At 44.0% G+C, this 23,502-nt stretch overlaps 1 protein-coding gene across 5 annotated transcripts in view; it reads right to left on the minus strand.

The window, feature by feature from the left end:
* The window catches only part of Patj (PATJ crumbs cell polarity complex component), a 302,434-nt gene that overhangs the window by 18,126 nt on the left and 260,806 nt on the right, over positions 1–23,502 (minus strand). For all 5 annotated transcript variants that reach the window (XM_038332714.1, XM_038332713.1, XM_038332717.1 and 2 more), the window contains 7 exons: positions 20,639–20,832; positions 17,579–17,726; positions 16,640–16,726; positions 13,862–13,970; positions 13,317–13,354; positions 9,542–9,664; positions 8,728–8,832 (listed from right to left, as the gene is read on the minus strand). In XM_038332714.1, the coding sequence (XP_038188642.1) occupies positions 8,728–8,832; positions 9,542–9,664; positions 13,317–13,354; positions 13,862–13,970; positions 16,640–16,726; positions 17,579–17,726; positions 20,639–20,832 (804 nt within the window). The remainder of the gene's footprint in view (positions 1–8,727; positions 8,833–9,541; positions 9,665–13,316; positions 13,355–13,861; positions 13,971–16,639; positions 16,727–17,578; positions 17,727–20,638; positions 20,833–23,502) is intronic.

Genomic DNA, 23,502 nt, shown 5'->3' on the forward strand with positions numbered 1-23,502 from the left:
CCTGCACAGTGCTCCCTGCAGAGCTTTACCATCATCTCATGTGCAGGGCACACCTTGTATCAAGTAACCCAGGAGCTCTGGGACACTCTGGGAAATAGTGGCTTGACAGGGCAGTCAAGGGTAAGAATTCGCAAGTCAGCTGAAATGGTGGCTTATGCCTGTATTCCTGACAGTTGAAACTTATGCCCCGGCAATGCTGAAGCATGCATGGACAGCCCATATATGGTGGTTCTGTTGAACTTGTCCATATTGAGTTTCAATGGTCTAAGTTGATGAGGATGACTGACCAGGTCTCTTCCTCAGGAGGGCACCAGATCTCATTGCAGATGATTGTGAGCTACCATGTGGTTGCTGGGAATTGGACTTAGGACCTTTGGAAGAGCAGGCAGTGCTCTTAACTACTGACCCACCTCTCCAGCGCTTGCCTTTATTCCTAGCACTTGGGAAAATGAGACAGGATTGTTATGGGTTCAAGACCAGCTTGCGATATCTGCTGAGTTTTAAGTTAGCCTGAACTACAGAGTAAAACCTTGTCTCAACTCTCTCAAAATAGATAGATAGATAGATAGATAGATAGATAGATAGCAAGCAAAGAATTTACAAACTGTTCCTTTAGCTACACTCACATGTCTTGGCTGCTCAGTACTCTAGAAGAAATCGGCCAAATTCCTGGCCTTGGGTCAGCTTACTCTGCACTAAAAGTAACAACTGCACTGTTCATCCATACACTCACTCTGCTCCCCCACTCACCCACTCACCCACCATTCTCCCCTCCCCCTACTGCACCCACTCATCCACAATTCTCGCCCCCACTGCACCCATTCATCCACACACTCACTCTTCCCTCCCTCTACTGCACCCACTCATCTGCACATTTACTCTCCCCTCTCCCTCCAATCTAGGACTTTTCACGTGCTGCACCCTCATACCCAAGTTCATGTCCTTCAACTTGATCAGCCCGCCTCGCAACCCATTCAATGTGAGCAACATCTCTTAGGTAGCCCTAGGTGGCCTTAAATTTGTAATCTTCCTGCATGTACCTCTCTGGTGATGAAATTTATCATCCATTAAAATCTATTCTTAACTTATTTATTGTGTAGGCATCATATATGCTATGGTGTGTGTATGGTGTGTGACTGTGGGAGTCAGTTCTCTCCCTCCACCATATGTGTCCTGAAAACCAAACTCAGCTCAGCAGGTTTGGCAGCAACTGTCTTTATCCCATGAGCCATCTTGCAAGCCTAAAATTTATCAGCTTGTTGATGGCTACTGACTTTATGTTCCTATGTACGAAAATTAGATATGTCAGATTATTTTGCTTAACATATATATGTTCATATATTTATGTACCTAAGTGTATGCATATATGTATATGTAGCAGTTTTTAGGATCAAACCTAGGGCCTTGCCCATGTTAGTCAAGGACTCTACACACTGAGTTACACTTCTTCCTCCCCTTCCTTCTTTCCTTTCCCTTCTGTCCCCCTTCTCTGTCTGCTTCTGCCTACTGAGTGTTGGTTAAAGGTGCACACTACCCTATGCTCTGCTCTGCTCTTCTCTTCTCCCGTTCTTCGTCTTCATCGTCTTCTGTTTTAGGGCTCACTACATAGCTCTAACTACCTTCAGACTCAAACTCCTCCTGTTTTAGCCTCTCAAGTTCTAGGATTCTAGGAGTTCTGGGGATTTTATGCTTTAAACACATACTCTGTAATTCTAATATTTTCTAGTACCTTTAAGGCCAGGCAAGCATGGCCAGCTCATATTTCTAACCCCAGCACGCAGGAGGTGAAGGAGGCAGAGGCTGGTAGCTAGGGCTGCATGGTGAGCTCCTATATTAAAAGACCTAAGCCGGGCGGTGGTGGCGCACGCCTTTAATCCCAGCACTCGGGAGGCAGAGGCAGGCGGATCTCTGTGAGTTCGAGACCAGCCTGGTCTACAAGAGCTAGTTCCAGGACAGGCTCCAAAGCTACAGAGAAACCCTGTCTCGAAAAACCAAAAAAAAAAAAAAAAAAAAAAAAAAAAAATACCGAAACAAAACCAAGCCCAATCAGTTAAAATCTTCCCCCATGTATGCTACTTGATTTTAAAAGCCCAAATTGGGCCAAGCATGGTTGCACAGGCCTTTAATCTCAGCACTCAGGAGGCAGAAGCAGAAGGATCTCTGTGAGTTCAACACCAGGACTACATAGACCAGGTCACACCCCCTGCCCCCAAACACTCAAAATTGGGCTCGGTGGATAAAGGTGCTTGCCACCAAGTCTGATTCCTTGGACCTACACAGTGGAAAGAGAAAAGTAGCTGCTATAAGCTGTCCTCTGACCACCACACACGCACATACAGACATACACAGTAAATAAATGATGTGATAAAGTCAGAATCACCCACTAGCACTTAATGAGAGCCTTCATGCCTCTGCTCTGACTACTTTCAACTCTTTAGTAGTTGCTTTCAGTATTTGCTTCCATATTCCTAAATGACTCAATTTTACTTCTATTTGTTTATTTAACCAAATTAGTCAGTTGGCATTTTGAAATAAGGTAGATAGACTATGTAGCCTAGGTTGGCCTCAAACTCACTCTGTTAACCCAGATTTTTTTTTCAGCATTTTTGAAACTCCTGAGTTTTAAATTTTTTTCATTTTTTTTAATTTAATATTTTAAAAATTTCCATCTCCTCCCCTCCTCTTCCCCCTTCCCTCCCCTCCCTTCCACCCATACCCCCACTCCCTCCCTTAGCCCAGGTTTTTTAGCCCCTGGTCTGTGATACCTGCCTCAGCCTCCTGAACATGCCACCACTCCTGGCTGACAAGCTTTTAAAATATCTGATCACATCCTTGTGTGGACGACAAAAGCTCTAGCTCGTCTGATCCTTCCGCTGAAGTGTCATGGCCACCCCCATGCTTTCCATTTCCTGCACCAGGATCTTTGGCTATAATTGTTTAACACTGTAACAGAGGCTCAGGCTGCCCCTGCTGAAAGCAGAGGGACTTAACGAGGGAGGGCCTGTAGCAGTGGAGAGGAGCCGTGGCAGGCTTGTCATCTCAGCTTCCCGTTCCACCGTCTCCTTTGCTACCTTCAACTTTGGGTCAGATTCCTGTTCAACTCTGTACAGCAGACATGTTAATCATTTAAGGATGTTCCTCTTGCAGCCTCCCCTTTCAAGGCTGAAGGCACCAGATAAGAATAGCAAAGGCATTTTCAAGATTTGCAGGGGACATCATAATCAACACATCACCGGCCACGAGTCTTTACAACTTCCTATTCCAGGGTGGCGCCTGTAAGTCTTTAGTCTTTGCTCTAAATCTAAAGTTGTCTTAACAAACTCGATCTTACCCTTCTGATTTCTTTCTTTGTGTCATTCTCTCCCTGGATTCCAGGATCATAAGTCTAATAGACAAACATCCTGTGAAGCAGATCCAAACTGCCCCTAGCAGTGGTGACTTCCTTGTCCAGATAAGACTGTATGGCCAGTCCTAGGACAATGATCAACCAGGACGACCCGACCATGACTGAGCTATGCAACCCCCCTTGATTTTTGTCTTGTACCCTCCACGGGTGGGGGTGGGGTGGGGTGGGGTAACCTCCAGTGTGGCCAGACTAAAAACAAGTTCCCTCCTAGCATTCACCATCACTTCTCTCTTCTCAACAAGTGGGGGACCCAGAACCAGGTTTCCTTGTCTTAGATCATTAGATTACAGTTTGAGGGTAGCCTGGGCTATATGACAAGAACTTGTCCTATACCCACAACAATAACAAAATGAAGGCAAAACAGTCCTAAAAGTCATACTTAAAATGCTATTTTTTTCAAGATGCCGTTTTTCAGTATGTATCCCTGTCTGTCCTGGAACTTGCTCTGTAGACCAGGCTGGCCTCGAACTCACAGAGATCCATCTGTCTCTGCCTACCAAGTGCTGAGATTTGCCTGGGTCTAAATGTTATTCTTACTGAGCCCACTACTTCCTATGATTTAACACTTCTGTGATTGTGGTGTGAATTTATTCTCCAGAGTACATAGTTAGCACAGTTTTTTTTATTAGATCACCTTTACATTTTCTAATTTACCTCAAACTTCCAGAATAGTTACATATATTGGATACTTAATCTTTTTCACTACTTTAATTTTATTATAATTATTATTATTTTACTGTGTGTAAATCAGAAGACACTGGTGAGTGTTCTCTCCTCTACTATGGGACCAGGGATGGAGCTCATGTCATCAGACTTGTGTGGCAAGTGCTGAACCCACGGAGCCACCTCTCTTCTGTTCTCCTCTTTAGTTCAGAGGTCTTTTTTTCTATGTGCTGTTCCAAGACTGCTTGCTCTCTGTGTCACTGCCAGACTGCAATGTGTCCAGCACTTCTCTGTCTGCTGTCTTACTTTGTTCATTTGTTGGCGTACACCTTAAAGTAATTCTCTCAGAAGACTGTTTTCAAAAAAGCCAGTGCCATTCAAATGCCTTGCTCTTTTATAGCTTGCAAGTACTTTCTTAAAAAATGTAAAGCCTGGGTAGGTATTCTTCTTTTATTACTTAATATGTGCACTGATTAATATTTTTTCTTCTTTCTCAGCTGTGTTTCTGTTTGTGCCGTCTACTTTTTGGTCATTAGATTTCCTGGCTTGCTCTCCCTTCACTCATGGATTCACTGTGGACTGAGCCCAGGGCAAGTACGCTCCAGCTGAGGCACATCTTCAACTTGCTCATCTACCACTGGGGTCTCTCAGGTCAGTTCTACAAGACCTGAAGAATGCCCGTGAAGGGCGACCTGAAGAACTGTTTTGTATACAATCTCTTAATTACTGGAGTTAAACACTTTTTTCTGATCTCCAAACTTGTTCCTAGGCTCTGTGATCCCTCTCTTCCATTTTGATTCATTTACTCAACCACTGTTTAATACGTGCAATATGTCACGCAATGGTGTTAACACCGGGAAGTTCAAGTGGCTTTTAAGTCTGTCCTCATTTCCAACACTGAGCATGTGCGGCACACTTCCTGGGCTAAGAGGCTGCTCGGCCTCCCCACACCAGTGTCCCTAAAAGCACAATGCCACCAAGGGCACATTATCCTGAACAAAAGAGAGTGAGACACCAAGATCAGAAGTTCAAGGCTAGCCTTAGCTACATAGTGAGGCCAGTCTGGGTTATCTGTTTAATTAATGCTGCCTCGACCCACCCGTCTACCAAAGCCATCTCCACAAGTTCTGATTGCGATAGAAATGCCTGACATGCTCCCCTACTTCCTCTGATGTCCTCAAAGAAAGGCAGAAAATTAGATTTTTCCTGTAGACTGACAAAATGGCCCGGTGGTTAGGAGCGCTGTTGCTCTTGTCGAGAATCCGAGTTTGTTTCCCGTCATCTACATCAGGAGGCTCACAGCTGCATGTATCTCCGGCTCCAAGGAATCCGATGCCCACTTCTGGTCTTCATGGCGCTTGCACGCATGTGGCATTTACTCACACCGACACAAAGACAAAGACACAAGTGCGCACACATACTTATACATACAAAAGAGAAATCTTAAAACAAAAAAAACCCCTCTTTTTCTAGCAGAGAGTATGGATTAAAAATAGTTTCATAGTCATTTCATATGCAAAAAAAAAAAAAAACCAAACAGGACAAATTCTCGAATTACAAGAAACAAATAAAACTAGGAACATTTAAAAACACTTCCTAAAGCCTAGTCAACCTCAGTTGCTCAGTCTGGACCTGTCAATAAGCATCCACTAATCTTCAGAGGCAGGGACATCACTCTTTCTTATACTTAGAGATATCAAGCTTCCGGAAGGGTTAGCTGCCTCTCGGTTCTCCACTCTGCAGTCTGATAATCCAGGATGTAATGCTTCCTGAGCCAACAACCCTTGCTGATGGCATTGCATAAGAAACCCACTGCAGCTCTTTTCATGGGCTGCAGAGATGACTCAGTCCGTAAATGGCTTGCCTCTCAGGCATAAAGACCTGAGTTGACTCTCTGGCATCCACAAGTAGGGTGTGTGCATAATCATCCCCATGCTGGAGAGGTGGAGACAGGCTGGGGCTTGCTGAAGGTGGAATTTGACTAAGCAACAACCTTTGGCCTGCAGACATGCTTACACAAACCATACATGCACATGTCTTTTTTTCCGTATCACCAGGCACAATTACCTGGCCTTGTCTACTTTCCTGCCAGTGGCCTATCTGATAATAAAAATAATTGTCTAGTGATGAGTCAGCTGCCATACAATTATGTTGCACATTGTTTTAATTCAAATGAATATCATGTGACTGGAAGGCACTTGAGAGGGGACCTTGCTAAACTGTGTGTCTCCTACAGCTGCAGTCATGCAAGCTTTGTATTTAGTGTGAATACCTCAATTGTGAACTCCTCAGAGGGTCCACTGATAGTTCAGAGCATAGATAAGAAAATGAAAATAGCAAGTAACACGATTTGTAAGAGAGAACACCTCGAAATATAGTGTCACTTTTAAAACACAGAAAACGGAAAAAAAAAGGACCTCTTTCACTAAAGGCTCTTAACAGCAAGTAAGCCACGGTGGCACAGTACACAGTCCTGTAATCCCTGCACTGTAGAGGCTCAAGCAGAGGGATCCCAGAATAGCTGGGGATACACCGAGAGACCTTGTCTGAAACAAAACCCAATCAAACAAAAGCAGCTCCCTGTCAGAGTGGGCAGAAGCAGTCACTATTCTCCCACAGCTTTCATCTGAAATCACTTAAAAGTATATTTGCCACTTTATAAAAATATTTAAATACAATTTTAAAACATTTAATTTTTCTCATTTTATTTGTATGGTGGGCATTTTGTCTGTGTGTACGTCTATATACCAAGTGTATACAATACCAAAGAAGGCCAGAAGAGGACATCAGATGCCCCGGGAACTAGAGTTACAGAGGGCAGTGAACAACCATGTAGGTGCTGGGAATCAAATCCAGCTCCTCTGGAAGAGCAGCCAATGCTCTTAACTGCAGAGCCATCTCCCCAGACTCTTTATAAGAAATATGTTTAAAAACTACGCTGACAGAAGCAATTTTACTAGAATGAAGAGTTTCCTTTGGGGACTCTGTTTTTGTGAGACTCTCTCTATAGAGCCTACTGACTTTGAACTCCTCATCCTCTTGCCTCAGTGTCCTGACATGTGGGACTATAGATATGGTCACCAAACTAAGTTTCTAAAAGCTAAGTTTTTGTTGGCTTGGTTTTTTTGAGACAGGGCCTCAAGTGGCTCAGGGTTGGCATTGAACTCTGGACCCTCCTGGCCAGCCCCCATTACTGAGAGGTGCCATGTCTGGCGAGGTAATTTTAAATTTCAGTTATGTTACACTTTTGTACTGTGTCTTTTGGGTGTGTGTGGAGGGGTGCTGGGACTCAACCCAGGTTGCATGCTACGCAAAGTCTACCATGAGCTACATCTTAGACCAAGCGTGTGCCATGTGTCCTTGTGAAGAAGGTGGAGCTGCTGGATGCACTTAGTCAGCGTGTAAGAATACCAGCAATACGACATACTAGGAGAAAGCCCCCTTTTCTCATTCATGTTCCTGCTGAGGCACTCCTCTCTCATGCCTCCTGTGACTAGCAGTTGCAACTAAAGAGGTGTGCTTGTAGCAAGTGACAGGGGTCAGCAGAACTGGAAGGATGGACAAACAAAAAGCCAAGCTCCTGTAGCAGGAGCATGAGTAAGTACGACCAGCAATTTCCACCCTGCGTGAGGACGCCAGGCAGCCGAGGAGAAGCAGGCCAAGGCTGCCCACATACCGTTTTGGTTGGCATTCAGCAGACACTTAAGGACCCAAATAATATTTGGCCTTTTGTTAGAAACCACAGACAGCGTTTCATGACCCCATCATGTGTACTGAGAGCTCTTTACCTTGTTAACTGCTTTGGCACTTTGAACCTAGAGCACTGAGCTCTCGGAGCTAAGAACCTCAATCACTTCTCTCCAATGTCAGGATTCTTCCATTCAATCTTCTGATTCTAAGGCTGGGATTATCTGAGTGCTGGCTGGGGGTTTTATTCTTTTTACCTATAAATTATCTTATACTACCTCTTCAGAAGTATGGTGATCATAATCTTTCATTTAAGGGACACTCATTAATGAAAGTCACTGCCAGTGTGCGCCTCTCAAGTCTCTGCACGGCATCAATCTGAGAGACATGTGGAGGGCTGAGAAGGAGGCAGGGGAAATTAACAGCACATTTTGCTTTTACTTCCTTTTCTATTTCCCTGTCTCTCTGGACAATACTCATAGGGCCACAGCTGATCGATAATTGTCTGCCTTAATTGGTGACTACTATGTAGCAACAGTTGCAGGGTGCTGGCAACCACCACGGTGTAGGAGAAAGCACTGTATTTTTCTCTGCATTTAAAGGAATAGGAAACAGTGTTTGGACTGCCCAGTGACAGTCCTTGGATGTAAGAAAGGAAATCATTTCCTATTCCTTGCAAACTTCAATTTACAAAAGAATGCTGGAAACTAAAAGCCTTGCTGATTTATCACACGAAGCTGAGAGTAATTTTTCTCCCCTTGTTACACTTTCATATAATCCTGCTCATGCCTGTATGGGTGGCAGTAAAGAATTTCTGAATAAAAATAATAATTTCTCGCTTTCAACCTTCATAATTCACATCAGCAAGCACCCTGCTGGGTGGTGATGCCTACTGCCAGAGACACTTTGCTCCGTCTTTTCTGCTGCCACTTATCTGCCTGTCCCAGCTGGTTCTCCATTGATCACAATACCTGCAGGATAATGCGCCCGAAGGCATTCTTCAGTAGATTAACAGCGTCCGTGTGAGACAGTCCATCCAGAGGTTGCCCATTAATGCTCACAATCCGATCTCCCACCTAGAAGGACAAAAGGGGGAGAAAATCACTATCATTAGGAAAAATTAAATTTGAGAAGAATGCCTAAAACTCTTTGTAAGTTGTATTTCCCATCTGCCTTGTTGTTGAGGGCTGGCTCTTGTGGAGCGTGGGGAATTTTTATGGCTTCCCCCGAATGCAGCCCAATCAGAGAAACAAGAAGGGGGGCCAGATTTGATTACTGAAAGGCACTGCAGGTCACTTTTGTATCTTTGGTGACAGTGGTGTTTTATACGTACATTTGCCAGTAAGAGTAGAGTGCACGAATTAACTGTTCAGTGAAGCTCTGATGGGGAAGCCAAGCATTTTCTGCTTAATTTTTATACCCAGTTAAGATTAAGGAACAACAGGAGAAAAATTCATAAAAATGTTGATACTTTCGGTGGGTGGAAGATTCCAATGTGAGTTAAAAACCAATTTCGGGTAAATGAGAAGCTAAAAGTGTTTAAGAGGTTTGTAAGAAGCTGTGATTCCTTCTTTTACTGCAAAGCACTGATAAAAACATTTTTATATGTCCAGGGGCTTAATGAATCTCAGGTCTGCAGTCTCGTTAATGTATTCTGCCCTCAGCATGGGTTGCTGATGGCTTTTGCAATTCCAACTTTAAACAAGGTCCCTGTGGCTGCAACCCCTCCCCCACCCAACACCCACTGTCGCTGTCGGCCTTCCCAGTCGCCTTGGTGGTACTTACCTTAAGCTTCTGGGTACGTGCTGCCACTCCATTGGCCTGAATCATAGCAATAAATATCGGGATATCTCCTAAAGGACTTCCTTTTCCTCCAGCGATACTGATTCCAAGGGCATCGCTGAGCTCCTAGAGAGAGAACAGAAGGCCTGCATCTTTGGTAATAGGCATCCATAGCTGGTCCTCCAATTTTACTGGACAAAAACCCTCCATGATATAGGAGGCCAGCACAACGTGAGTTGTGTACGGGGCATCATAAAGGCCTGTGTTTCCTTGTGCAGTCAGGGTAGCTGGTGGGGTCTCAGAGAAGTCCATCTCTGGGAGCCTCCAGTTTATGCACAAGATGGTAAGTAGACTGTAGCAGACAGAGTGATAACTCGAGTATAAATAAGATGGTGTAGTACTACTGTCCTGGCCTATAGAAGAGGCTCAATAAAAGCCAATAGCAACAGTAAATTAAAAACAAAAGTCTTCGCTCCTGCTCAGTGGAGCGGCCAATTTGACGCAGCCTTGGCAAGTGTGTTCTCATATGGTGTTTATGATTAAACTGCCGCGCATATCATGCTCTGGGTGTGAACAAACACACTTGGCTTCAAAAGAGCTGCATGACTGCATTAGACAAAGGATCTCAGAGGGTGCCCACTGTTGTGACAGCAGTTCTGAGGGAAGTAAAATAGTAGCGAAAATTGTTGCAAAGATGGACCCTTGTGTAGAGATCTGGCTCTTGCCCCCTCCCCCATCATAGGACAGTTAATAATTTTAAATGACTGAAGGCACAAATGACAAGTTGCAGTTCTAGCGGGCTGGCACTCTCGCCAAGTCTATCGCTCCTGTTGACTACAATGGAAAAGTCTTGTCAGAATGCAGATAGCAGCCGTAGCTTCCTTAACAGAAAGAAACTAAAACTGGGGTGGTAAGTGAGAATCTGGAGTCGTGACAGCAGCAGGGGTACACAGCCCTTAGTTTTACCATGTGTGGTGTGTGTGTGTGTTGTGCTCATGTACTTGTGAGCATGCATATATGTGCATGTGAGCACATGCAGGTGAGCATATATATGTGCATGCATGTACACATGCACGTGTGTTCCATTTTTGTTCTGAGGGAGACTCCCAGTCAAACTGGGAGCTAAAAAGGTGACTGAACTGCTGATATTCTAATGTCAACCCCATTCGTTAGGTCAGAAGAAAACCAGGGATATCTGCTGCTGGATAATAAGAGAGAACATTCAGTGTGAAAAGAGTAAGAAAGAGACCCTGAATTCTGAGCACAAATGCACACAGAATTCTCAGGCTCAGTTCCAATCTACTACGTGGAGAAGAGACCTCAAGCGGCATAGCAAAGTTTTCGATGATTAAACTTTGCTTGGAACCACTACAAAGGCACACAGAAGCTGCACTCTCGTCTAGCTGGTCGCTGCCTGCTAAGGCATAAGCATCACTGGTCTTCAGGGTTGACACGACCGAACATCCACCAAGGCCAGAATAAAATCTCCAGCTTGCTAACACCCAGGAAAATGTGACCATTTTTTTCTCTAATGTTCTTCAGAACATGTAGGACAGTTAAAAGTAACACTGTAACGTTGTTTTATAAGGACATGAGTAGCCTGCCTCAGGCCCCTAGCTGGACCCCAACATGCGAAAAACAAAACAACAGAGTCAGGGTACATAAGCGCTAGTCTGTGGGGTAAAGGACCTTCATGGTCACACAGCTTCTGTAGTTGAAAATTACTTAAAAATATTCCTAGCCAGTGGGTGGTGGTGAGCACGCCTTTAATTCCAAGAGGCAGAGGCAGGCAGATCTCTGAGTTCGAAGTCAGCCTGGTCTATAGAGTGTGTTCCAGCACAACTAGAGATAGACAAAGAAACCTTGTCTCAATAAACAAAAACAAAGAAAGAAATTTATAGCCAAAGACGGCCAAGATCCCAGTTTTCTTGGAGGCATAGGAAATGGATTTCTGTGAGTTCTAGGCCAGCCTGGTCTACACAGCAAGTTCCAGATTAGTCAGAGCCGCACAGTGAGATTCTATCTCAAAAAATAAAACAGAAGCAAGAGAAACAATACCCTTCATAGCTTAGTGATCATCATTTACACCTTAATAAAGCTGGAGAATAGAAAAGCATCCCCAAAAGGCCCACATGAAGAGAACATAAGAACAGACTTGTATGGCCTTGAGAGAGCTCATGGCAGAACATGTCATAGTCTGCATGACTCTAGAGCCCAAACCAAGTAAGATGTCATCAACAAGGCAAAATGCTCTACCTTAGGGCCATGGAGACAGCTGAGAAGATAGAACCCAAGCCTGCCTGAGTTCAGTCCCTGAAAGTCATGTTATCCAAGCACTCCTCCAGGGAGCTGGGAGACAGAGACAGGAGAACTGCCTGGAAGCTCATGGGCCAGTGAGCCTGGAGAATGAAGTACAGCTTCAGAAACTATAGAGACCCTGTCCCGAGAAGGTGGAGGTAAGAACTGATCCCCTTGAGTTGTCCTGTGACTTCTACATGTGGGGTGTGTTATGCATGTCATATACACACCCCACATCCTAGATGTTATAAAGATGAGTTATTCTATGATCATTAGTGCTGCCATGCCATAACTATAATTTAGAATAATTGCATTGCTTAACTTCCAGGGAGCTTCTACTCTGTCTTCACAGAATTTGTGTCCAATTGATACCTTCTAAATGCACCAATCAATAGGCAATGCCTTCTGTGCAAAATTCCAAGAGATATTATTTTTATTTTATATGTATGGATGGTTTACCTGTATGTGCATCTGTGTACCACATGTGTGCATGACCCAAACAAGCCAGAAGAGGGTGCTGGATCCTATCCTTAGTTATTTTTGCATTGCAATGAAGAGATACCATGAACACGGTAATAGAAAAGAAAGCATTTAATCTAATATTCTAGATATCACATGTGAGCTGAAAATCAGCATCTAAAAATGTATGGACTGGAATAAACCTCAAAGGATCTCAAAAGAGCAATTCAACAACACATAACAGCCTTTAATAAGAAGCAACCTTCCCATGCTAGAGGTGGAACACATGGCCTCGCATAAGATAGCCAAGCACTCTGCAACCAAGCTGCATCCTGGCTCCAAGTGTGGCTTTAGGTCTGATAGCTTTCTTTCTAGGAGTTAATCCTGAGTTGAGGCAAAAATGTAAATATAGCAATGTTTGTTATATAAGGTAAATATTAAACATGGGGACTAGAGAGACGTCAAACAGTTAAAGCATTTATTGCTTTTGCAGAGGATGTGGGTTCAACTCCCGCCATCCATGTGGTGGTTCACAACCACCTGTAACTCCAATTCCAGGGGATCCATTGCCTGCTTCTGTCGGTACCAGGCATGCACATAGTATACAGACTACATGCAGGCCATACACATGAACTAAAACTAAATCTAAAAGGAATAAAAAGAAATGTGCTAACTGTTTAACGAGAGGAAGCTGACAGTAGAGAGAATACTACACCACCAGTAAGAGTTGTGTTCTGTGCTGTCAAGAGCACACGGCTCCAAGTGCACACAGCAAGGTAAAGAAGATGAGCTACAAGAGGATGTCCAATACACTCTCTGCTGGGTGAAATTTAAACACACACACTAATATGAAAAGGTTATACTAAAATATTCACAAAGGTCACTTATGTGTTTCTATTTATTTTTTAAAAATCTATTTCTGTTACATATTTACTTTAGTAACTTGGAAGAACAAATAATCGGATAAATTATATCCAGAAGAGAAATGTACAACATAGAATAAAAATAGTAACTGACTTACTCTGGTTATCTCAACAGCTCTTGGCCCCATATCTGCACCTATGAAAGAAGCAAGAGCATCCATTAATGCTTCTGAACCAGAGGTCGTGTGCTTAAGTAACACTCCCCTAAAAACAGTGGCATTCCTCAGATTTTCAAGAAGGGAGATTAGAGCAAGCACAGTAAACCCCTCCTCAGTATCAGAGCCACCTGAGTTTTCAGGGGCGGTGTCCCAGAGTGGACAGATGCGGCCATAATCATTTGGCCTGATTAACTAAAGCTGATGGGCTGCAGCAGCAACGGCCTGAAATATGGTGACTCAAAGGTGGGGACAACACATTTGTGTTTCTGTGTGTAATCCTTTGCCCTACCCTAAGAGGGACTTAAAAACCCCTGCCCCCTCTGTTCTCAGGACATGTGCACTTCTCACCCCTTCCAGCCAACTGCACTTTCTCATGCACTCTGAGTCTTTGCTTTTCTGTTGCTTATGAGATCTGTGCTCCCCACTCCCAACCTTTCCTTCTGAAACAGGCCACACTAAGTAGCTTGGGCTGGCCTTGAACTTACATTTTTGGGGAGGATCAGAAGCTCTTTTTGTGCCAACCAAGTTTTGTAGGCCAGTGATGACTGGGGCCAAGGAAGGCCGGCCGCTGCTATGTGCACTGTGCTGATCCCCCTAAAACAGAGACATTGGTCACTTTTGTGCAGGTACTAGCACGGCGCTAGATCTACAGTGACTGAGGAAGACAAGAAGGAAAACTAGTGGTGCTCACCCCTCCCTCACCCCAGCCCCATGCTTTGTTTTTATGAGACATATGTACATGTATAATCTCATCACTAGAGAGGTAGAGCCAGAAGATCCCTACCCTGGGCACATACTTGGGAGTCTCCCTCATAAAAGCAAAAATAAAATGAAAAATGAAATGCCTATAATTTCTTTTTATTTTACACATGTGTTTTGCTTGCATGATGTATGTATACTATATGCACCATCCTGAGGCAGCCAGAAGAGGGCACTGAATCCCCTAGAACTGGAGTCACAGATTATTTTGAGCCACAATGTGGGTGCAGGGAATTAAACCCAGGCCGTCTGCAAGAGTAACAAGTGCTATAAATACCCGGGCCATCTCCAACCCCTCTACTTTCTTTACCACATATCTTCTATTCATCAATTAATTAATCTTTTACAGTTAATTTTCATATAGGTTATAGAGATCTGTAGACTTTAGGACAGGCACACCTTTCTTTGGTGTGATACAGAGGTCCCATATATCCTAAGCTGATCTTACTTTGTGATCTAGTTGATCATGACCTCTTGGGACCCTGTCTCTACCTCCCTGAGTATTAGGATGTCAGGTGTGCACTACCATACTCAGTTTATATGGTGCTTGGGATAGAAATTTATGAACCAGCAGTCAAACTTAACCACCATCAAACACCAAACTATACAAGCTTACAGTAAAGTAAGATATATTAAAAACAGATACAGAGCTGGGATGTGGCTCAGTCTGCAGAGCACTTGCCTAGCATGCGAAGTTTATGAATCATGATGATATTTATATCCATTCTTCCAGAAGGGTCAGAAATGCAGTCTGCCCAGCACCTCAACTGTTAGTGCAGTGGGAAGAACAGTGCGTGTCCAGTATTGCTCACTCTACTCTAGTCTCCTGTGGGAAGAACAGTGCGTGTCCAACATTGCTCACTCTACTCTAGTCTTCTGTGGGAAGAACAGTGCGTGTCCAGCATTGCTCACTGTACTTTAGTCTCCTGTGGGAAGAACAGTGCATGTGCAGTATTGCTCATTGTACTCTAGTCACCTGTGTACAATGAGGCTTAACAAAACCACTCACACAGATGAGTCTCCCCCCAAGAAGAAGCATGCCTAAGACTGCTGTCTTGTATCTGCAGCTCCCACTGTCAACTTAATTATCCACTGAACCCCTGATTATTCACATGCGGAATAAGCAGCACTATGTGTGTTTATGTTCGCTGCTAATTACAGAAGCTGGGGATGGGTAGGGGGATCCAAATTTTTAACAGTGTGGATTAGGTTTGATTGTTTGAAGATTTTTTTTTGGAAATTTTATTTACATGTGTTATGTCTGCGCATGTAGAGTGTCAGGTCCCCTAGAACTGGAGTTACAGACAGTTTGAGTCACCATGATGTAGGTACTGAGAATTGAATCCAGGTCCTTTGAAAGAGCAACAAGTAATCTTAACCTTTGAGCCATTCTGCTAGGTCCACTTTGAAGATCCTTGAAGTCAAAGCAGCTAGTATGTGACCCTGTCTGATCAATGTCAAATATTTAAAATTCTCTTATTACACTAATTTGTGTGTACATGTGTGTGTATATGTATGTGTGTGTACAAGCACATGCCATAGTATGAGTGTGACAGTCCGAAGACAACTTTTGGGAGTCAGCTCTCTCCTTCTACAAAAAGAGTTCTAGAAATTAAACTCAGGTATCAGGTTTGGTGGCAAGTGCATTTACCTGCCAGTTCACTGGCTCTCACTGCTATCCTTTCCTCCCATTTTCTAACATGAATGAGGCAAAGCAGTGGCTGACAACTTGCAGATCCAGAAACACTAGGCTGTGGGGAGGCTGTTGTTACAAGGCAACCAGAAGAATCACACTTTAAACTCAAAAAGGGGGGCTGTCCATCACCCCCAAAGAGACTAGGGAGTTACATGCAAGTTTCTACAGCTGAATCATGTGCCAAGTGGGACTAACAGAGGGAGACTGAGTGTGTCAGCCATTATAACACACACAAAAAATTACCGTGAAAATACTTCATTAAAAAGGTGGTACTGACATCAGTCTTGCAAATAAATATATTTGCTAACTCACAAAATGTCACTCACTAATACCTCCCTGCCATAAGAGAGACCCCCTTTTTTTTGCTCTCCTAGGAATATACCATTAATTGCCTTCAGCATGTGTGAGTGGCTATTCACAAGTTAACTTTATAGCAATGTTTAATTGGATGAACAGAACAATGTTGTGCTAATGAGGGTCAAATTGCCACCAGATGTTACCTCTTTTTTTTCCTTTTTAAAATAAACACAGCTGTGTATGTGTGTGCAACGGGCAATATAGAATAGTGGGAGAGAGAAATGGTTCTAAGAAAACCCTATAAACAATAAAGGAAAAAAATGTGGGGTTTAATGAATTTCCACCCCACCTTTCATTTTCATTTCAAACACATGAAAACACACTGAAGTAGGTGCTGTGAATATGTGTATATTAGACATCATTTCTAAATAATAATTTATGAGATGAGGAATTTCCTCCCGGGGGGGGGGGGCAGGAGAGAGAGCGAGTCAGCTAGGAAGACATTACCAACCTGGTTATTTTGTGAGGTCTTCAGAGAGGAAGCCCAGGAACCGGCCCGGAGTCTCCCAATCTCCAGCTGTACAAGGCCCTGGACGCACTTGGGAAGACAAGAAAGACAGAAGTAAAGCACAACAGCACTGATGATCTAAAACATCAGAGCGGGGCCTTCTGCAGCCAAGGCTTACTAGAGGGAACTAGGCCAATGAGCAAAAAGGAGAACCAGTCATCCAAACCCCAAGCAGAGAGAAAGTCAGCAGCTTCATCCGTGGGCCCTTCAGATGCATTAAATGGGTTTGATACCAACTGCCTTTCTTTTCTCTCATCTCCCTTCTGATGAAAGTGTTCAAAAAGTGGGAAAGAGCAGAGTGGGAAACCCAACAGGAGACAGTTCACAAATCCAGGCCCTCCTCTGCAGAGTAACTGAGAGTTGACTGCACCAGGAACCCCGGTTATTATAACAAACTTCATCTGTTTTTACAAGCTTCCACAGTTGCTTTAAGGTCCACTGGTTGCAACCAAAGGGGAAGGGGGTTGGTGAAGCAGAGCCCCTTAGCTGCGAAGTCTGAGTTGCAGACTTCCACAAGTTTACCACAACCCAGGGTGGGTTGACTCTGTCTTCATTTGGGAAACGAGAAGCCAGTCTAGATGAGTGTTAGCATTCCCTTCTAGTGATCAAAGTTGGGTTTGATGAATGCAGAGGGAAGGGGGCAGACCCCATGCTCTAGAATGGGCTGGAAGACAAATGTGACAACTGGACCAGTCACTACATGAGACACTGCCCCTCGGTCTGCTGGGTCAGCACAACAGCTGTACTAAGCTATTTTCAGCCACCAGGTATTATATTTCTACTAAGAATAGAGCAAAAACATCCCATCAAGGCCAAAAAGACCGGGCCAGCTCCGTGAGCCTTGGTCACTGTAGCTAGGTCAGAAGCTGCCTAGGAACTCACCTTGAGGATGGTGGCCACGGTCTCCTGTGAGGCATGTCTCACGTCCTCTCCATTCACAGACAAGATCTGGTCTCCTCGAATCAACCTGCCATCAAGGGCTGCGGCTCCGCCTTTCACAATATCAGATATAAACACTCCGTTTCCACTCCTGTTAACATCACCAAGCATTGTGGGATTGGCACAGCCAGTTAGTTATTAATTAAAATTGGACCTTACTTTATAAAGACTTATGTTAAGATCTAAAACTCAAAAGTTCTAAAACCAATCCATTAAGTCCAGTGTCATCCATCCACTAACTTTATAATAATAAGCTTCATGATTAGATTATGCCTCTTTGTCCTTTGTATTACCATCCATCTTTGCCTACTGTGTTCTTACTTTTATTGGTGGTGTAAACTGTGATCCCAGCACTTGGGAGGTGATGATTTTACTATAGAAAAATAGAAATTTACTTTTTATTTTATTTTTTGGTTTTTCAAGACAGGGTTTTTCACTGTAGTCTTGACTGTCCTAGAACTCCTCTGTAGACCAGGCTGGCCTTGAACTCACAGAGATTCACCTGCCTCTGTCTCCTGAGTGTTGGGATTAAAGGCGTGTGACACTGATGTAGGTGGGTCTTCTATCTATCTGTTGCTTTCATTGGTTAATTAATAAAGAAACTGCTTGGCCTGATAGGTCAGAACATAGGTGGGTGGAGTAGACAGAACAGAATGCTGGGAGGAAGAAGGCAGTGAGGCAGACACCATAGCTCTCCTCTCCGAAATGGACGCAGGTTAGAATCTTTCTGGTAAGCTACCACTTGGTGGTGCTACACACATTAATAGAAATGGGTTAATCAAGATGTGAGAGTTAGCCAGTAAGAGACTAGAGCTAATGGGCCAGGCAGTGTTTAAATGAGTACAATTTGTGTGTTGTTATTTAGGGTGTAAAGCTAGCCGTATGGGAGCCGGGCAGGACAAGAAGCAGACCTGCTTGCCTCCTCACTACATGACACCACTGCCGATGGATATTTACTTTTTAAAGACACAGAGTTTGTAGCCTGGAGTGTAGCTCTGTGGCTGACTACTTTCTGGTGTAAGCATGACCCTGGGGTGATCCCAGCACCCCATACAGAAATGAAACGAGCAAGCTATTCTCTTAAAGACCATTGCTAGTAACTTCCTTTCTTTAAAATAATTTTTTTAATTATCATGTGTTTATGTAGGTAGATATGTGCACGCCAGCACATGCATGGCAGTTAGAGGACAGAATGTGGGGTTGTTATTCTCCAGAGAATCTAATCCAGAGCTTCACGTATGCTAGGCAAGCAGTCTACCAAATGAGCTAAATCCCCAGCTTCTTATTTTCAGTCTTAACTTATTTTATTTGCTGAATACATTTGTTTCAAAATTGAAGAGCTCAAAAATTGTGCCTTAGAGTTGGAGAGATGGCTTAGCACTTAGGAGCATTTACTGTTCTTATAGAGAAGCCAGGGCTCTGTTCCCAGCACCCACACTGGGCAGCTCACAACCACCTGTGACTCCAACTCCACCGTGCTCCTTCTCTCAGCAGGGTCTAACTCTGTAGCCCAGGCTACCCTAGAACTTTCTTTTTTTTTTTTTGGTTTTTCGAGACAGGGTTTCTCTGCAGCTTTTTTAGAGCCTGGCCTGGAACTAGCTCTTGTAGACCAGGCTGGCCTCGAACTCACAGAGATCCGCCTGCCTCTGCCTCCCAAGTGCTGGGATTAAAGGCGCGCGCCACCACCGCCCGGCTACCCTAGAACTTTCTATGTAGTTCCCGCAATCATCAAAGTTGTGGTGACTCAGCTCCCAGAGATGTGAATTACAGTGTAAATTACCTTACTTTTGTTTTATTTAACTTTATACACTGTGTCAATTGATTTATGTGGGAGGTATGCTGAAGGCTGAAGACAGATCACACATATGCTGCCTATGTGGTCTGGAAGTGGGCTATCCCCTACCTCTACTGATCTTCACTGGCACCTGGAACATTCCTATTTTTATGGCTGTATACTATTGTGTGGATAATTTCCATAAATTCACTTACTGAATGTTGCTGCTCCAGTTGGTGGTGTGAACCCACGAGACTGGGGCCTAAAAGTGAGGTGAACTAAAGTTTGAAGCAATAGCTGACTTTATTCAGAGCACCAGGCAATTTATATTCTGAGGGTTAATCACAAGTCAGGTGTTCAATCTTTGCCATACATGGCAGAAGATGGTTTTTCCATAGAGACACATGAACAACAACAGCTGGAGTGAACTCACTCCTATCCGCTACTCCTGGGAAGGAGCATGAAAACGCAGTCCAGGAACAATTCTGTGTTTTGAGAAACTGAGGTCTTAAGACTTCTGTCTTGTTTTTTTTGGAGTTTTCTCCCGAGTACTCAACGCTCTCCCACGACTCCATCCTCGGACTGTGCTCTGATAACTGAAGACCTGCTGATGAGGTTTTTTTCTTTCTACTCTTTGATTACTACAAAACACGTGCAATGAATATTTGCAAGCAAGTCTTTAAGGAATTATGGAATTACTTGTCAAGAGGATCCGTAACCCTTAAGAGATGCATTTGATCCTTTACAATGAAAAGCTTCATACTAAAGAATATAAATGTTCTTCTCAAACTAAATCTGCGATACAGATGGCGGACGAGGATCACTTGGTCCATTTCTGACTCGACAGTAAGGGTAAACGCAGTGTGTGGTGGTGTATTCCAGCTGAGTCTGAGACTAGCCTCAGCTACTAGTGAGACCTTCTCTCAACAAACACCACAAAACAGCCACCATCTCTGACTGGGATGTCCTCAGGTACACAGAAAACAGCTCATCTTGTCTCCACAGTTGCTCTGCACCCACAAACCCACAGATACTGCCATAGGCAGCCACTCTAATCCTTCCTGCAGAGCTGAGTGCAGACTCAGCAGCCCAGCTAGAACCAGCTGGGTCTCAACCAGACATGTCTTAGAAACCCCTCATTACTCTGCACTAAGCTTTCGTTTCCAGAAGTATTAGTCCCCATACGCTGGAGAGAAAGGCTGACCTTGACTTGAACAACCCATCCTTACCGTTTCCCAACAATGCTCAGGCCCAGTCCTCGGCCAGTCTTCTTCTGCAGATCCACAAGGAACACCTCCAGGTTCTCCTCATCTCTGTACTGCGCCTCATCTCTGTACACCACCAGGCGCACCTTCTGGGGAGTCTGCCTCAAGGCTGTGATGGCTTCTTCATGGCTGCAGCTCCTCAGGTCAACCCCATTAACCTGTAACAACAGGCATTCTGAGATGGGCAGCTTACTGCAGAGACTTCAGCCTGCTGCTGCTCCTTGATCCAGATGGTGAGGAATCTCAAGAAAGTTCCAGTCATTCTCAAAGCACACCATATGACCGTTGGGAGTATGAGCTGCTTCACACTTTAGAGCCACCCCACAAAGAACAGAGGGCAGGCTGATGTGCCTGGTCACATATTTACACAGCTGTGAACTTCACTGTGGAGTTAGGGGAGCTGGTGTGTGTGGGTGAGGGTTACTTACTGAGGTGAAGGGAAGGAGCTAGCACAGCTATTATCCCAATTAGTAAGTATCTTTGGGCTGTTTGTTCATTGGACTTGACATTCTCACTTTTCTTTGTCTTTTCGAGACAGAGTCTCACTATGTAGCCCTGGCTGTCCTGGAAATGCTATGTAGAACAGGGTAGTCTCAAACTCACAGATATCTGCCGCCTCTGTCTCCCAAGCACTGGTATTAAAAGACTGCACCATTACAAATCTGAATGGCTTCTCACCCTTAGTTGCTCAGATCATATCATCTTTAGTACTGGCCCAGAAGGAAATAAAGGACAAGTGTTTCCAACAGCTTCAAAGAAGGCCCTGAAGGTTCACATTTGAATCTGATAGCAAGGACACAGAGAAGCCCACTACCAGAGAACACACGATACTGGGAACAGTCAGCAAAGACACACAAATCTGGGACCCCATCCCTAAACCCCACTCTCTTGCTCTGTTATATGAAGATCACAGACAATTTACCTTTTAGGTAAATATTTCCATCGTGCTTGTAATGCCAATACTTATGGATTCTGTCCCCCCAAACTTTTCATTTTTACTAATGAATATTAGCTATATAAATACCGGGTATCATTGTGGTATCTTCACAATACACATAATGAACTCTGATCATACTTATTACTTCCCTTATTACCTCCTCTCATCCCCACACCCTCTTCCTGATCTTCATTTTCCAAAAAGTCTCTCTTTCAGTTTCATGACTTCCACCCGCACAGACATGAGACAGAACATGTGATACTTGACTGAGTCTGACTTATTTTGCGTAACACAATGGTTCCCAGTTCCATCAATTTTTCTGCAAATGACATGATTCTATTTTTCTTTATGGCAGAATAATACCACATGGTGTGCATATGTGTGCAAACTGTGTTTTCTTTATACACGGATGGGCATCTAGATTGATTCTATGACTTGGCTATTCAGAATAAATGGTACCACAAAGCTGGACAGGGGGTTGCACACCTGTAATCTCAACACTCAGGAACTCCCACATATCTGAAGCTAATCTGAGTTACATAGTAAAGCTCTGTCTCAAAACAAACAAAACAAATGGAACGGTACTACTGTGAACACGCGTATGCCGGCATCTCTACTGCGTGCTGATGAAGACTGAGCTACGTGCTCAGGAGTGCTCTCTGGATCACACCATTCGTTTTTTAGGTTTCTGTGTGAGCGGGCCACAGCAAGCATGTGGGGTCAGGGGGCAGCTGCAGGGGCTTCTCTTCCGTCACATGGCTTCCGTGACGGAACTCAGCACTCAGGTGACTAGGCCCTCTTACTTGTTGAGCCATTTTACTCTGCGTTGTGTCTTTGCACTGACTATTTCCTTTGCCACGCAGAAGCTTTTTAATTCATGTGATCTCATTTGTCAGTTCTTTCTTGACTAGAGTCTTATTCAGAAGTCACTGCCTATGCCTACTCCTGAACTGTTTCTCTTCTTTTCCCAACTAGTTTGAAGTCTTGAGTTATGGTTGTCTCGGTTATGATCCTACTGATGTGCTAAGACACCATGACCAAGGCAACTTATAAAAGAAAGCATTTCCTGGGGCTCACAGACCCAGAGGGTTATAATCTATGATTGTCATGGTGGGGAGCATGGCTGTAGTCTAAATTCAATATATTCTGTTATCATGACCATTTACAGATGAAGAAACCAAGGCATGGAGAGGCCAAGGAATTTGACCAAAATCACACATTTAATAGGTAGAGGAGAAGTCAGCATTTGAACCCAATTTTTTTCCTTTCTATAAAGGTGTGTGTGTGTGTGTGTGTGTGTGTGTGCATGTATGTGGAAGACAGAAGGTGACACTAAGTATCTTCTACTATTCTTTCTCTACCTTATATATTGAGGCAGGGCTTTTCATTTGAACCTAGAGCTTGAGAGAGGACTTCATACTGTAGCCCAGGCTAACTTCAAACTCACTATATAGTTGAGGCTGGACTTGAATTCCTGATATTCCTGCATCGACTTCTCAGCTGTTGGCTTATGAAGATCAGCCACCACACCAATCAGAAACATTTTTAAAAGTGCTGAGAACATGGCTCGGTGGTAGGGTACTTGAATTTAATTCTCAATTCCATTTTTGAAAACTACTGAGCCATCTCTCCCGTTCCTAACCAGACAATCTTTCCACTCCAGTCCTCTCACCACGCAGCCTCAGGTTAGCCCCTGAAGGGGTTAGTAGATGGATCTATCACAAACAGTGTAATGATTGATACTGATTAGTAAATTTCTGCAAAGAAGAAACTCAGGGACAGGGTAGCTTTGGATTCAAAGTCACTCCCTCCAGGTCACATCTTGAAAAAGAGCCAAACAAAGGGAAAAATAGCCCCAACTCTGACCAGACAGGTGGCAAGAGCTTCCGGA

The sequence above is a fragment of the Arvicola amphibius genome, chromosome 6 (assembly GCF_903992535.2).
Source record: "Arvicola amphibius chromosome 6, mArvAmp1.2, whole genome shotgun sequence".
Classification (NCBI taxonomy): domain Eukaryota; kingdom Metazoa; phylum Chordata; class Mammalia; order Rodentia; family Cricetidae; genus Arvicola; species Arvicola amphibius.